The sequence below is a fragment of the Sinocyclocheilus grahami genome, unplaced genomic scaffold (genome assembly GCF_001515645.1).
Source record: "Sinocyclocheilus grahami isolate Dianchi unplaced genomic scaffold, SAMN03320097.WGS_v1.1 scaffold1060.1, whole genome shotgun sequence".
NCBI classification, from domain to species: domain Eukaryota; kingdom Metazoa; phylum Chordata; class Actinopteri; order Cypriniformes; family Cyprinidae; genus Sinocyclocheilus; species Sinocyclocheilus grahami.
In genome coordinates this window covers 79,210-95,811 of record NW_015506239.1, presented here as the reverse complement: position 1 = coordinate 95,811, position 16,602 = coordinate 79,210, and the positions used below count along the sequence as shown (strand labels likewise).

The window sequence follows — 16,602 nt, the reverse complement described above, 5'->3', positions numbered from 1 at the left end:
CCTTCCTCTCTTTTCTGAAAGTAGTGATGGGCAGGAATGACATCAGCAAGAATACATACAGTCTGCATGACCCTAGTCCACTGATGAGGTATAGGAAAATGAAAGTAATATTCAAATCACTCCTTTGTTTTTTACCCAAGAAAAATTCACCAATTTATGTTTTTACAAAGTTAAACAACTGTATCACCTCTTCTACACAAAGACACTCTTTGGATTCGAGAACTAGAAATAGGTGTGCACAGACAGCAAGGAAGGTACAGCAACACAGCAGTGACCACAACCTACAGTCTGTGTCCACTACACAAATGAGAACGCACAGGTCAGAGAAGAAGTCAGCTGTTGCACAATGAAGCAAAGGAAAGATGTGAAAGGAGTAGTGTCTACAGCAGCAGGGCAGCGGGGGAGAGCAAGTTTATTCGCTATGGGAGTTCTGTACTGGTCTAGAAGTTTCTATGGAGACTATAGGGTGGAAAGGACAAAAAGAAACACTCTCTGTGACTCTGTGGCTCAAACACACTGCTCTCTGGATGAGATTTTTTTTCTGTTACCTTTTCTCTTTTTGTCGCCCTTGGGTCTGCTGACTGCCTGGCTACAGTCAAACTATGACAGAAAACATGTAGTTTCAAACCAAGGAAAGACAAAGACTGGCAAGCAGTGCATTATGAAAAAGCAACAATACACAACATAAACAATAAATAAAAATCCATAACAAAAAGATAAAAATGTATAGTGGATCGAGTAAAAAAATGTGGGTATGCAACACAGAACGAGAAGCAGGATAGAACGACAAGCCCTTTGTCAGAGATGAGTGTCTGGGGCGAATTCACTAAACAATTTTAGTTTTGCCATTTTGGGAGTGGTAATTCATCAAAAGATAATCAAATGATAGAGAAGAGCATTTTAACTGGCTATATATTTAATTATAGCATTTTAAAGCCAGTTCAGGCGGATGGATCGGAGCAATGTACTAAAACTATATAGTGTAGTTAAAGTACGCCAGATAGCAGTAGTCTACCGCACTGTCCACAATTTGACAATTAAAACAATAGTGTCATGCAAATTGTGTTGAACACCACATTTTTTTAGCTGTTTGCATTAAATTTTAATTAGCATCATTTTACACCTGATTTGCATAATTCCTTTAGTGAATATGCTGAAACAACACAGGCAGCGTTGTGCAATTTTAGTGAATTCTCCCCTCTACATTTATACACAAAAAAATATATTTAGTGAGCTTTGGGGTCTCCACCCCACAATAAAAGGCCAGAATTATGAGATAATGTACATATTAGGCTGTTTGTTTCAGTGGAATGTGTATCTTAACTCTTGGAGCATTAAATATAATCGGATAACCACAATAAATGTTGATATATACGGTCACCTTCATTCCATACATGATCTCTGAGTTCCCTCCATTATAAAGTCATACATTATGTATAAAGGATAATGCGCTAAAAGCCTTATCTGGTCTCTCTGCTATGACAGCCATTGCTGAGTTATACTGCATTATGTAAGCTCTGCTAATAGTCTGTAATCTATTCTACTCAGTTCAATGTTAGAAAAAACACAAAAGGGCAAAACAGACACAAAACTGTCACAAAAATTTGTATTATCCCTTCTATGCCATGATCCAGATATGAGCTGCGCTACAATACAGCAGGAAGAGAGTCCTACATGGTGAAATCTGCAGACATGACATATCTCACTAATTACGTCTTAATTGGCACAGACTGCAAATTAGCATTTTGCCGTGTGTATGAGTGTGCCAGAGTCCCATCCCAGCTTTAAGCCCCTTCATTAAGCTGTTTGATGGTGCATCTGCTTCAAGTTCGGTCAACACAATACTCCGTAAAGAAAATATCATTTTCGGTCAACACAATACTCTGTAATGAAAATATCATTTCGGGCCTAATTTTGTGTGGACAAAAGGCGAATACAAGATGGCAAAAATCGGTTATTCAGTTGATACCCAAGAGGGATGAATCTCCAGTAAATGAGGAAACTATTATGAGAGAAAATCGACAAGGGTGAAAACATACTCGTTCTCACTGTAGCAAACTGTTTCAAACACCTGAACTTCACAGTTGGGCTCAGATACCAATAATTCAACTCAACTGCAGGGAAACAGTTTCAACGAGGCTTAACCAAACACGCTAAGAATAGGTAAACACTCACAGATGCACACTAATGGGTACTTATAATCACACACACTGTGTGAGTACTGATAAATGTTCAGAGCGTAACCTTTAAAGCATGACAATTACAATTTTAGATTCATGAGACCACTCTACTACTGATACTATATATTATCAGTGCTATAGGGTTTTGAAAGATTTAATGAGCCATTTATACTAGAAAGCAGTTTGAATAGTACTAGTTGATAGGGTTCACAGAATGTAATCATGCTTTGGATTAAACTTTTTAATTGCAGATGAAGGCCTTTAACACCTAGATGTAATTTAAGTAGGTGACTCAACACATATTTTAGCTGCAATCATAGTAATTGCAGCAATGTTGTCCAGATTACAGACGAGTTAGCCATAATATATTTTACCAGAAGACTATAGTATTGTTGTCTCTGTACTCTAAAAATATTTGTAATTCTTTCCAGGGGTGTAACATAACAAAACAACCTAATGTACAGATCGGAGAAAAAAAAAAAAATCAAATGTGGTGGACAATGTTTTAACATTCAAAAACATAATAATGTATTTTTATTTTAATAATTTATTGTGGAATTAAATGCATTTACAATTAAACTGTGATTTGTATGGCAATTTATATTTTTACCTTAAAAAAAACACACATTTTGCCCTTAATCCTCCTCCTTTCAAAGAAGTTCACGATTTTTTAACCAAACTGTATCACCCTTCATAAGAAAAAAAATGCATAGAAATGTAGTACATGATTTAAAGCATCAGTCATGTCCATATCATACGTTATGTGGGTTATATGCCTTAGTTTAATACTTTAGGTTAGGGGATTGTTCAAATCTTACATTATTGCTAACTCCGTGCATGTATTTATGATGTTTACTCTTTTGTAAAACAGTCAGTGGGTGTAAGAGCAGAGGCTTTCAGCTAATACATATTTCAAGAGCCAGACTGTTGCCTTCCTCTGCTCTTAAGTTTCCCGCTGTGTTCATTTGTAGGATCCCCATTAGCATGAATAGATTGAACACAGGGTACCAGTCCTTCATCCATTTGGGACCATATGGGGTGCCTCCGCTACAGCTATCAGCCCAGCCAGCATCTTCACTTAGAGGTTAACTGCCTTTCAAACTGCATCAAGCTCCATTCGCACTAACACAAGCAATTTAACGGACTGCAAGTGACTAAGGCACCTCCACTGTCCCCGTAGAAAAGAAGAAGAAGATGAAGCGAACCCGTGGTACAAACGAGAGATTGAAGTCAGCGTATGTAGGAGGGAAATAGAGAGAAAAAGACGATTATAAGAAATGGACAGTGTCTGGAAGGGGCAATTTAGATGTGTTAGAGACCCCACTAAGCTCACTTTCCTCACCAGCTGTTAGAATTATCCAATGGGATAAAAGGAAAGTCTAGAATAAGACAGGAGGGAAAAATGGCTTAGATTTTTCCCGAATGTGCACTCATCTCTTTAATGGCCCACACACACGCCAAACACACTTCTAATATCATCGGTATAACCTTGTTGCTGGAGGAGTATGTGCTTACTTACCGTACACCAATCGGGTTATTCTCACTTTAATGCAGATTTGTGGCCAAATTAAATTTGAAGTGTTTATGATCTTTTAAAACACATTTTGATAAATTTAACCGAAGGTTTTTGTGGTTTATAAGGGTTTATATGTATGGTTTGGTTTTAAATAAAAACTTAAAGGGGTTTAAAACAGCACTAGCACAAGCACAATGTCAAAGCAAGAGCTGTGTGATTTACAACAAGTACACCACAACATTGCAGGGAATATTCCACGCTGAGTTAACACAATCTAATGTGAAAAAAACACACTCAACATTTAGTCCTCGACACTTCTTAGACTCCACAAAGTGAGGGTTTACACTGCACCAATGAGAGCCTTCATAAATCAGGGCCCTACCACACGGGGCTGGGAATACTGAGTCTGGTTGACATGCTTACGTTGGCTCTCTTTGTAAACGAAGCTCATTCTCCGTGTTAAAGGCTCAGATTGTCGTGGTGGAGGTGGAGGGGGAACCTGTGAAGTCGGCCGGATTGTTAGAGGGGTTTAAAGACCATTGGCATGGCACATTTTTTTTTTTTTTTAGCACAGATTTGTTGTTATGACGTTATAGTTTTTGAGGTAGATGTGGTTTCATGAGGTAAACTGGTTTTAGGGAAAGTTATGTCATGTTGAATGGTTATGAATCCAGCAGGATCCTGTAAAGTGCACTTGTTTTTTAGATTACATTTATTATCATGCATTTGAAAACCACTTCTTTATGAAGTAATTATGAAAAATAAGTGGAAAGTTGCTCTTACATTGGTCCTGACCTAAAGAAGAAATCCAAATAATTGATTGTCTTAGGCACTGAGTTATTATAATAATTACAATTAAATTTTTTTCAAACTCTCCTGCACACCATTATCGCTGTAATTACAGCATTGTCAACAAAATTAAACCTGTGGAATGAAATCAAAATAATTTTATGATGCAAGCAGGAAGCTTTTCCATTGGGAATCGAAAGGCGAATGCTAAAAGCATCATGACTCATCAATACTGTCAGAAGAACTCTTTAGTGTCAAAACATTTGAAAAGCATTTAGAAAGCATTTGATCCTCTGTAATGTGAGAACATGAACCTCTAATCTAATGCTTGTCTGAAGTTATCCAGTATTGGTGTGTCCAGACTTTTTTGACTGGGGTGGCCCATGTCGGGTACAGACTCATTGTCAAGAAAAATACTACATATATCTTCACTGATAACTTAAGAGATGGCTAGAATTTTGGGGTGACCAATCAAATCCCTCCAGTGGCCAGGGCCACCCCAGGACACGCCTCTGGTGAAAAGTAATGCAGCACAAGAATCTAATGGGCTGGAATAGGCTGTAACTGAGGCTGCAGACAGCATGATCCAAATGAAAAGTGAGTGAGCATGTGGCAAATGCCACCAAAGTATACACTTGTCGCAAATTGCGGGCAGGTAATTTTCCACAGGGCATTTGTTTTTAAATCATAATGACAAAAGCCTCTGGACACTGGCACGTGGATGTTTGCAATTCTCCTTTTGCTAATAGAACATTGACGATTCAGCAGTCTAGCTAATGCAAAGATGAACACTCAGCTCTTTCCAGGGGAAGCAGATAGGAGACAGTGCTGCAGCGGGCAGGTGTACTTTGAGAAGCTTAATGGCAGGAGACTAAATATGATCCAGCTATTAATACTGTATTAATTAGCTTACAAAACACAAGGCTTGGAGAAATGGAAAGTAGTGCATGTGCTGATAAAGATGAGTTTTTCAAACACCAGGTGCATTTCAAACTACTTTTTTTCTAATTTCAATTCAAGTATCACACTACAAACTGTTCACTCCCCATTCTTTCTTTTTGTTTTTTTACTTTTAAGGGATAGTTCACCCAAAAATGATAATTCTGTTATCATTCATTCACCCTCGGGTTATTCCAAACATGTATGCTTTTCTTTCTTCTGTGAAACATATTGATATTTCTTAAAAAAAAAAAGTCCATTAAAGTCCCACAGGTTTAAAACAACATGAGAGTGAATAAATGATGACAGAATTTAATTTTTCAAATATCAGATAGCATTTCTATTTGAATCATTTTTAATATCAAAACGTTTCTGGATTTGGATCCCTGTAATTTTAAAGCAGGTTAAAAGGAATTAAAGACATTACTACACCATTAAAACAAGAAGTTTCCTTCAGTAACAAATTATTTATGTAACTATCATTAGTAATTAATGTATACGAAACAATTTAGAGCTCCAGTTACTATTGCGTTAAAGCTCCTGCAGCGTTGCACGTGTGAGCATAGTAATACATTAGCGAGTTTGTGACGCAATTACGCAGGATTTTTAGAAAACACATGGCGAGATTATTTCACTTAAAGTGAACAATTTGACCATGTCAGGGATGGGTATCAGTGTGGGGTCACAGGTTAGAGGGGTCTTACCTTGAAGGAGGACATGGCAGGGTCCCTGTTATACCTGTCTATGGTGTGGAACTTGGTGGAGTGGTTGAGTTCATGGTAGAGCTCTGAGTGTCTTTTGCGAGTGTGCATCACTTTCTGTAAGGAAGGGGGAAAACAAACAAACAAAAAACAAAAAGAAACAAAAGCAAAAATAAGAAAGGGCAGGCCAGGAAGGAGCTGGGTCAACGGCTACTGGTGTTAAACCGCAAAACTAGGGTCACTATGAACATGCATCCTCTCGAAGGGTGGTGTTCTGATTGAGTAGTAAAACGGATTGGTTCTGATGGGTATTAAACAATGTTCAAGCTCTCTGATCAGTATCATTTCTTACTGACGGACACTTCCACCAATTCACAGACTTAATTGGAGGTGGTTGGAAGCTGGCTGGGCTGTTTTGTAGTCACAGCTGGTGTTCACGCAGAGCTGACATGGAGCTCCAACCTGCGAATGTAAGCATCCATGTACTATGGTTGATTTCTGAGAAATAATGGAATGTTGGGTTTATTTTGCTTTCTATAAATGGTTACTGTATATAACAATTCTCATTTATTTTAGGGCTACCAAAGTTAAATATATGAATTTATAAAATGTTTACATTTTATGGCATTTAATGTAGCACATTCACCCATTTAACTTCATTATGCTCAGTGTGAATTCTACTTGTCAAAATATGAGTGCCAGAGCACATAAACACACAACAATCCAGCCTGACCAGAAAACAAGTGCTACAAATGCCAAACCAGCAAACAGATCAGTTTAACCAGGCTGTGAGACTAACTGCTTTTTTCTCACCAGAGCAATACCTATTTTAGTTTAGTTTTATTTTGTTTTCAAAAGGAATTTAATGAATTAAAACTAAAAGCACTACATTGCTATGTATTTACAGGGATATTTCAGCTAATTAACTTTTCAAAATTAATCATTGTAACAAAACAAATGATTATCAAAATAATTTAAAATTATTTTAGTCTACTGTCAACCTCAATTGTTTATCAGGACAGGAGGGAGAAGATCTCATGCAGCACTGACTAGGATGGAAAAGGTTATGAAGTTCTAAAAGCATCTGAATGCGTTAGTAACAAGACATACCTCTGTTTGAGAAGAAGCCTCCATACTGGATAGCAAATATCCAGTCATAACTTAAGCTTTCAAATATAATTGAAGAACAGCTGGTTTAAAAGCACACAAGTGTGTTCTGGAGAAAATGGATTGGGATGTTTAGACTGGAGATTTGCTGGATCCTGCCAGTAGATCATTCCATGGAGGTGCCCTCCAGGCTGCCTCAGTCATACACGTGCAGTCTCTACTCGTCTCATTATGCCGTCTATCTCTTTCACACACAATAATGCCACTCACTCAACACTTACAGAGCTCTACACTGGTTCAGTGTTTCTGCAGCCTTGATCCTTCTGTATTCAGAAACATATCCTGCTTGTATATGGTGTCATTACACAGCACACTTTGTGAAGACATATCAAAGATGTCATATTGAAATAGGGTGACCAGATTTCTGAAATGCTAAATGCAGAACAGTTTCTGAATTTACTGAGCATAGCTATTGCTACGCAATGTTTAAACTATATTTGAACTGCAGCAATGCTGTAAATTACAATTATTCATCAACTTTACATCTGTTAACTGCCAATACTGTTTAAATGAACTTTAAATCTACTGTCAAACTAATGACGTCCCCACGAAAGACCATGTAAATGTTAATGGACAGGACAGGGGGGCACTGTCCTGCACAGTTTAGCTCCAACCCAATTAAACACACCTGAACCAGCTAATCAAGGTCTTACTAGACATACTAGAAACTTCCAGGCAGACATTTTGAGGCAAGTTGGAGTTAACTCTGCAAGACATTGGCCCTCCTTAACCAAGTTTGGACACCCATGGTTTAGGACAAACCAGTGACTCAACTGTTGATATTCTAGGTTGGTTGACCTTCTACAGCTCATTCAGGACAGTACTAAATAAATAACATACCATTGTAATAATCATTAACATCTTTCATATTCCACCAGGGGGATGTAAACTTATGTGCAGAACTGTATTTACACACTCAATTAAGTTAATGTATAATTTATATTAAACATTACATATGTATAGTTTAATTTTATTATATATATTTCAAAGTGCAATATGTGGTCACCCTATTTTGAAACAATGCCGAAAAAGCCTAAGAAATCAAGGCATGTGAAACACTAAGCAGTTCTGCCATGGATAGGACTGTTGCTAATACTAAATGCATGATGGGGGAAACAAGCACCAGAGCAGCAACTATCATTGGCTCCTGAATGCGTCCATTGAAAAATCAATAGATTTTGATTTTGAATAGATCAACTAGATAATGTTGGACAGAAGCACAAACACTAGTCTGAGGGCAGATGGGGACGGGGTCTTACCTCAAAGTCCAGCTCAGAGTACCGTACTCTTTTCCTCTGGGGGAAGGGGGAGGGGGAGAGAAGACACCATCAATCACAACTGCACATCTTTCAGCACCTGAGTAAACTGGCGCCCATGATGCAATTGCCTCATGCAGGTGCAGTGAGCATAATACCCTTCAGCTGAACTGTTTTTCCAGTGGATGTTTTATGTTTGGATTAAAACCAAACTTCACCGTGAACACAGGAAAGGTGTATTTGCCTTCAACAAAAAGTGAGTGTATGGCGGGCATCTTACTGCATAAGAGAAGTGCATAACAATGTCTATATTAAAAAAAAAAGAAAATGTAATGTGTACTTTTCAAATCATACCTGAAACTGGTTACATCTAATACAGTATATTTAATGACATAATTTTAGGATATTTTACTGGCATCTTTATGTGGGTCACTGAAAATTTCAAACAGGCCGGATTGGGCCACTGGTTGGATAGGCCTTGGATAGGATTTTCCTCCATAAAACAGCATAAGTAATGATGATATGAGCCTTTGATTAAAAAATAAATAAATAAATAAATAAATACTCTGTCTGCATATAATGTAAACAGCAGAAGCGGTAGAATGTTTAGAAAATGGCATAATATTTTATAAATGTCTCAGTCTGTAAACATCTGTAAACACCAAAACTACTTGCCTGGTAGGAACTTGCTTAGTTCTAACAAAATTTGTTTGTACTTCTGCACTTTGCATAGTAATGTACAGGGTTTCAAATTAACTTAATGCTCCACTTGGTGAGTCGGTTGAGAAGACCAACGGGCATTAAATGTTTGTTATAGGCCCATGAATCTGTATTTTCATTACTTTTTATTAAAGAACAACTTCACAGATTTTCAACCAGCTTTGTGTTGTTACAGTGTTGGTAGTATAAATGAACAATGTGTAATCTTTCTCCATGTTACCTGCACCTAGTTTATTTTCCCCATTACAAAGGTAACAAAAAAAAAACCTGAATGAAAATCCTTTATGAACATATATTTGTCCTTGGAAAATGGGATTAATTAGCTACCTTTTCTGAGCAGATTAATGACCTAACATTGCAGGTCTTTATGTCACTCATAGCAACACATACAGGATGAGCCAATCTGTGTCTCTCAGTGACATGACAAATGTCACAAAAATGTGACAACCTATTGTGGTAAGGGGTGTTTTCCTCACATTTCCATTTTATTGGCTAATACATACAGTATAATAGGACACACATAATGTTGCCACATGGAGTTCTGTAGAAAATAACTTCTGATCTAATATATTAATTATATAATATATAAACTTCTAAAGTCGGAAGACAATTAAATCATAATAAAAGTTTTCATTAGTAGAATACTTCCATTTAAGACTGAATGGCTCAGCAAGGATACGACTAATATACTGAATCTAAGCAGGTCTATATGTTTCTTGGCAATGACATTTGACACTTACAAGTATTAATTTTGGACTCTAGCACTGTAGCTTTGTATTGTAGTTAGTGCCCATTAAGTGTTATATATGCACCTCTGAAGGGTTTCCTATCCTGTAAATCAATCTAAAAAGCAAACAGAATATGTCCATTTCCTGTTGTATTTGAAGCTTAAAATTTCATATAAGAGACAGTCTATAATAAAAAGTCTTAAGTTCTTCGGAACACTCTCACAAATACAGTTAACCAATAGTCAGTCAGTACACATGGTGGCGATTTGTCACAAGCTCAGACTCACAGAACACAAATCAGTCAAGACCTGGGCCTATGCTACTATGCCACTCACAAAGGGAGGATGAGTCACGATGTTTACTTTGTGAGAAGTTAAGTGTGAGAAGTTAGTTGTTGACAAAGTTACTTCAGGTGTAACTGGGTGAGTGAGGTGAGAGGAAGCCAAAGCACCACAAACTCCACCAGTGTTCAAGCCCAATAAAATATCAGTACTTTAGGTACCTTTCCCTGAGTGGTCCAACCTTATGACTACCAAACCTGAGTCAGTGAGTTCTTTAGAAGAAAAGTGAAGTTAAAAAAAACTGGTAAAATGCAGCCTTTCCAGCTTGATGACTGATATGAAATTAATATACAAAATGGTGTATACTCTAACAACCTGTGGCTGCATTTACAAGCACTTATGAGTAAGTGAGACACAGATAGATGGAGAATGATTGAGAAACATTTAGTGTATTTTATAGGTGGTCAGCTATCAAAGCATTGATTCGTTTTTTAAAGTCAACATGAAATTAATATTTTGCTTCCATAATATAATTCATTTCAGAGTGAATGAGGTATTCAAGGATGGAAAAAAAACACGACCAAACAAATTATTTTCTTCAATTAAGGGAAATACAGGATGATCAATTAGCATGTGGTCTCAAACTAACTAGGCCTTATAAACAAAAGATTAATGTATGGAAGATTTTAACCTGCCTTACTTATACCCCCTTTGCGGTATTATTATTATTAGTATATTTTATACATTTATTTGTGATTTATTTGATAAAATTATAGCTAGAAAACATTAAATCACAAATCACTGTTTAAAGTTTTTATATTAGTTTGAGCTCCTGAGACCATGCTTAAGCACCTCTGTTCATTGATCATTTGCAGTTTCATACCCTATTTTGGTTGGTAAAAAGAGCTGAAAAAAAAACTACACATTTCATGTTGACTTTAAGTTTGACAACTGACTTTAGTTAGAAATTCATGCCCCAGCCCCAAGAACTATGTGTCGGAGACAGAGAGGGAAGGTTCTGTGTCAGTTAATGAAGGAGTGCAGGCTCTCTCAGGCACTTCCTCTGGCTGTTTCTCTCTCACCATCTGCTGTTTCTCCTTGTGGGGCTGTAGTGTAATTATAGAGAGAAGAGCAACTGCACACACACACCGATGCAGTCACTAAGTTGTGTAACATCATGTTGACAGGGGACTCTGGGTATAGAAGGCACACCTGAATGCATTCCTGTGACAGACTGATGAGAGAGTTGCTAGATGATCAGTATGTATGGTGTCTCAGGGACTACAGATGATGTAGCATCATCCGGCCCCAAAATGAAAGGAGACATTACTAATAAGATAATTCAGCCTCAGTATTTCTCTCTTATAACAACAGCTTTACAGTATTCACCCTGATGTTATTCCAAACCTGACTTATGTTCTCCTGCTGAACACAAAAGATGTAATTTTGGAAAGCAAATGGGGTCTAGTGTTGTTTTGGACCCTAGTGACTTTCAAAAAAATCTTCAAAATATCCTTTTTTGTGTTTCACAGAGGAAAGTCAAACATGTTGGGAATGACGTGAATGATGACAATTTTAATTTTGAGAGAACTAGTAAGAAATTGTCTGTTGCTAGGTTAGGAATGTACAGTTTTTTGTGTTTGGGTTGGTGTGTTTCGCAATCACTGCATTCATGCTTGTTTTTGTCTTGGTGATGTTTTTGTGCAGATCTAACTGACATTTTCCTGCGATAATGATTCTCTGTGCTATGTGGTCTCCAGTTCCCTTTTCCTGTCAAGAATGCTTGGAGTTTACAACACTATTGTGCTCCTAGGTTGTATGCCAAAACTGCAAACTGCAGGTGGTTTCCAAAATACCCTGGGACATTCAGCAGTGATGCTTCTAGATTGTGAAAGAATGAAACCCTTTTTTAACCCTTACTTACTTCCAAAGATCCAGCCGAGAGGCTGGTGTTGGTGCTGCCCAGGTTGCGGGGAAGGGTTCTGGTGCGCTCCACTGTTCCCGAGGTGAGGATCTGCCGGACAGAGGGACGATTCTGCTTGACCTGCAGGGTGTGGGTGTTGGTGTGGGAATGCGTGTGCCCGGTGTGGGCCGGCAACTGTTTGAGCGTGCCATAGGAGCGGTTTAGGTTCATGCTGATGTGGTCCACAGCTGCAAAGTCTGCAGGGTATGCCTCACTCTCTGCTGGATGCAGAGTCATGGGTGAAGGGGGTGGAGGAAATGGAGGGTCATCTAGTGTAATGTTCAGGGGCTTCCCCTCATCTTGGGTTGGAGGAGGGGGTTTGAGACTGACTGTCCGACGTGGCAACACCATGTAGTCCCCTTCCCCACCTCCACCACCAGCTGAATCCTGTGTGGAAGAAGGGTTTGGTCGGGCCCAACCCAGCCCGCTCTCCGTGCACAGGTAGATGGGTCCAGATCGTTGATGCTCCACATTAATGTCCTTCTTTAGTGGCTGCTCGCTTAGCTCATTCAGCGGACCCAAAGGAGGTACCTGCACCAGGAGATTAGGGGGTGGGATGTTCCCAGGCAGGCTGCTGAAATTAACGCCTTCCTGATGAGTTGCCAACTTGGGGTCGTCCTCATCGTCCAGGGAGATGCGGGATAGAGTGCCAGTTATGGTAGCAGGGTTACAGGTGTTTACCTCCTTAAAAATGACTGAGGTAGAAAGGAGAAAGGAAGAGAGAAAGAGAACAGATAGACAGAAGTGGGGAGGAAGAAAGAGACAGAAACAGAGGTCGAGTGCACATGATCACACAGATGGACAGAGCAGCAAAGAACCGAGAGAGAAACAGGTCATAACGAAGTTGGATGCCAAAACAGCACATGACAAAAAAGGAAAGGGGTGGGATGGAAGATGGTTACAAAGCAGTTCCCAAAGGTACAGAGCCCAGATGTTTTGCGGAGAGGTTGAAGCAGTGACAGAGTAAGCAAGATCGATTTGAGTGGGTGCAGAAATAATGTGATCGGTGGAGGGAATGATGGGAAAATGAGACAAAAGAAAATGAGCTCAGTTACAGTGAGTGGAAATGGAGTGTGTCAGTGCACAGTTCAAAAGAGCAGGTAAAAGTAAGGCAGTGAGGGCAGGAAAGGACAAACATTTTCAGGCAGGTGAATTATTATCCAGGAGTCTCGGCATGCAGAAGTTGGACGGTTGCAAAGGTTGGTGCCCCATAGGTGTTACAGTAGGAGTTCATTTGAATTAGGTAGGGTTAGGAAGGAAAGCCATGCACAAATCAGCTTGTCTAAGAGAAAAACCATCAGCCGTAATGGCCTACCAGTTTTATACTTCATTAATAAGGTCACATTTAACAGCCAACATAACTCAGTCCAAAAGGTGAAAGAAAATAAATTAATACAAGACAAGTGCATATATTTAAAATAACATATAAAATAAAGGCACCTTCTTTTGATTTTGTCTTATTTTGAATTTTATAAGGTCGATATTACAGCAACGGTAGTTTATAATCCACAAAACTGATAAAATGTCCATTTTAAAACCTATAATGTTCAGGTTGCAGACCAAGATAAGTATAGATGTTAATAAACCTGCCATGCCAATGCTGCAGCACAGCCTTTTTCTTTATGAGGTGAAACTAGTAACATGATCAATTTGGTTTAGTGTTAAAACTAAACCTGCCAATTACGGTTCTTGGAACTTGACATTCCAAGCTAAAATTAAAAGGACAGTTCACCCAAAAATGAAAATTCTGTCATTATTACTCACCTTCATGTCATTCCAAACCCGTAAGACCGTTCATCGTTCATCTTCGAAACACACATTAAGATATTTTTGATGAAATCCAAGAGCTTTCTGACCCTGCATAGACAGCAACGCATTTTACCACGTTAAAGGCCCAGAAAGGTAGTATGGACATCGTTAAAATAATCAATGTGACATCAGTGGTTCAACTGTAATTTTACAAAGCTACGAAAACACTTTTTTGTGCGCAAAGAAAACAAAAATAACAACTTTATTCAACCATTCTTCTGATGTCACATAGACTATTTTAATGATGTCCTTAACTACGTTTCTGGGCCTGGGAACATTTCAGTAACATTGCTGTCTTTGCAGGGTCAGAAAGCTCTCGGCTTTCATCAAAAATATATTTACCTGTGTTCCAAAGATGAACAAAGATCTTACGGGTTTGGAACGACATGAGGGTGTGTAATTAATGACAGAATTTTCATTTTTGGGTGAACTATCCCTGTAAGGCTCTAGTATGCCATAAGGATAAGGATATGACAATCAAAAAGCAGGCATGCGCATTTGTATGTCAGTTTATGAAAATCAACAAAATGCTATAGTCTAACTAACACAAATGACATACAAACAGGAATGTTCTAACTTAAGAGTGAGACTTACATGGGTGTCCTCTTTCTGCAGGTGAGGGGGAGACAATGATGTGCAGGGTTAACTTTACATGAACATATTTGACCAAACAAACTGCATTAACCAGGGCAAAGTGAAAAAATGGTGAGGAAAGTGCAAGAATGAGAAAGCAAAGAGGTCCCAGAAGTACTTACCTGTTTGACACGCTAAGTCCACATCTTTTTCAAAGTCCGTCTGTGTAAGTGAATGAAGGACAGAGAAGAGATTACTTCAGCTTGTTACAAATGGCATGCTGTCCACAAGTGAACTAAACATATAGAGACCAATTATTCATCATTTACATTTGGGTCATACAGTTTATGTATGATGAAGGGTGGAGCTAATCTGTTATAGGCAGCATGTGGTGGTTAAAGAGTCCATAAAAAATAAACAAGTTGTTCATTTTAGCAATCATCATGCTGTGTTTCGACAAAGTACTAGTCTAGTGCAACACATCTGCAACACCTCTACAGTAAATAGCAGATCCCTTGGCACCAGCACTAATGACAATGAACCAAAGTGAACATGAATTAGCATACCGCAGTCTGACACAGCTGGTCTTGACTTTCCAAACAAACAAAGCTGATATTATTTTCGTGAAAAAAGGGGAGGACTCTTAAAAAAAGGTACAGTACAGTGGACACAAACTGACTGAGTCCCTCAGGGTAAACCGAAAATGTCCGTCCTAGAGCAGCTCTTTTTAACTCCAGACCCTCATTGAAATGCAGCGTTGGCTATTGCTGCCAAAAGAATTGACTCTCAAAGGAGTTCAAAACAAAGCTTTAGTCAGGGCATTACTCTATGGAACAATTTTAGCATGCCCTAGCGAGAGCAGCCTGTATGTATGCATATACCTGCGTGTTGAAGTTAAAAAAATGGGCATGAGACAAGAAAAGAGACCTGTGACTATGCAAAACTTTTACTGCACAGCCATGGAATCTAAGCAGTTACTTTGCACTAAATAATTTGCTGACAGCTAACCACTTATCTAATTAGCTGGCTAAAATGCTCACGCTAGGCTGTCAGCTACACTCTAAAATTGACAGCACTAACTCTAAAGCAAACACGTGCAATAAAGTACATTTCAGAGACGTACAGTCATGTGATTGTGCTCCAAGACAAGGCTCTGGCTCTGGTGGAGAACGTGGGCATGGTTGAGGTTAAGTGTATGCAAGTGGTTGTGGCTCAAGGTGTGGGTGTGGTTAAGAGTATGGACATGGTTGTGGTTGAGGTTGTGGGCATGGTTGTGATTGAGAAGGTGGGTGTGGTTTAGAGTCTGAGTGTGGTTCTGGTGGAGAATGTGGGTGTGGTTATGGTTATGTCCATGACTGTGATTGGCCAAGGCTAGAGGAGGGTGGGCGGTGCAGGTTTGGCGGCAGCCTTGGCAGCACCCAGGTGAATATCGGAGTGAGCCGCACTGCTCCTGACTGTAGAGGCTCGGATGGTGTGGGCTCCTCTGCCGGTAAAGAGGCAGAATGGAGAGAAAGGTAGGGAGAGAGAAAAAGTGAGGGGTGAGTTGAAGTGAGGAAGCCGAAAGGTGGAGCAGACCTGCAGGGGAGGTGATCCCTCTCATCCAATCTTATCCACACACACACTTGGAGAGTTCCTGCTTTAGTTGCCATGGCTACATGCAAGTCTAGTCTTTGAAATCACTGCAAGGCACTGGGTAAAGAGCTTAAAAACTATATGAAAATACCCCATAAGGTTATAAGTTACTGACATCCTTGATTGCTTTTTTGTATTGGATATAATTACTGGTAATTTTATTCACAACTAGTTGACCTTTCAAAAAATAAATAAATAAATAAAAAATTCAATATGTGCAATGCTATTCAAAATGTTTCAGATTTTAAAAGGCACCTATTATGCCTATATGTAATATAAGTCTCAGGTGTCCCCAGAATGTGTCTGTGAAGTTGTAGCTCAAAATACCCCACAGCTAATTTATTATAT

At 38.9% G+C, this 16,602-nt stretch overlaps 1 protein-coding gene across 8 annotated transcripts in view; it reads right to left on the bottom strand.

The window, feature by feature from the left end:
• LOC107566222 (adhesion G protein-coupled receptor B2-like) overlaps positions 1 to 16,602 on the bottom strand; it is an 83,711-nt gene that overhangs the window by 5,940 nt on the left and 61,169 nt on the right. For 2 of the 8 annotated variants that reach the window (XM_016251605.1, XM_016251602.1), the window contains exons 12-18: positions 15,746 to 16,105; positions 14,805 to 14,844; positions 14,644 to 14,658; positions 12,202 to 12,935; positions 8,552 to 8,587; positions 6,129 to 6,242; positions 549 to 600 (exon numbers count right to left, since the gene is read on the bottom strand). In XM_016251605.1, the coding sequence (XP_016107091.1) occupies positions 549 to 600; positions 6,129 to 6,242; positions 8,552 to 8,587; positions 12,202 to 12,935; positions 14,644 to 14,658; positions 14,805 to 14,844; positions 15,746 to 16,105 (1,351 nt within the window). Of the gene's footprint in view, positions 1 to 548; positions 601 to 2,804; positions 4,196 to 6,128; positions 6,243 to 8,551; positions 8,588 to 12,201; positions 12,936 to 14,643; positions 14,659 to 14,804; positions 14,845 to 15,745; positions 16,106 to 16,602 lie in introns of those variants that run through there. The other 6 variants (XM_016251604.1, XM_016251606.1, XM_016251603.1 and 3 more) reach the window with 5 other exon arrangements.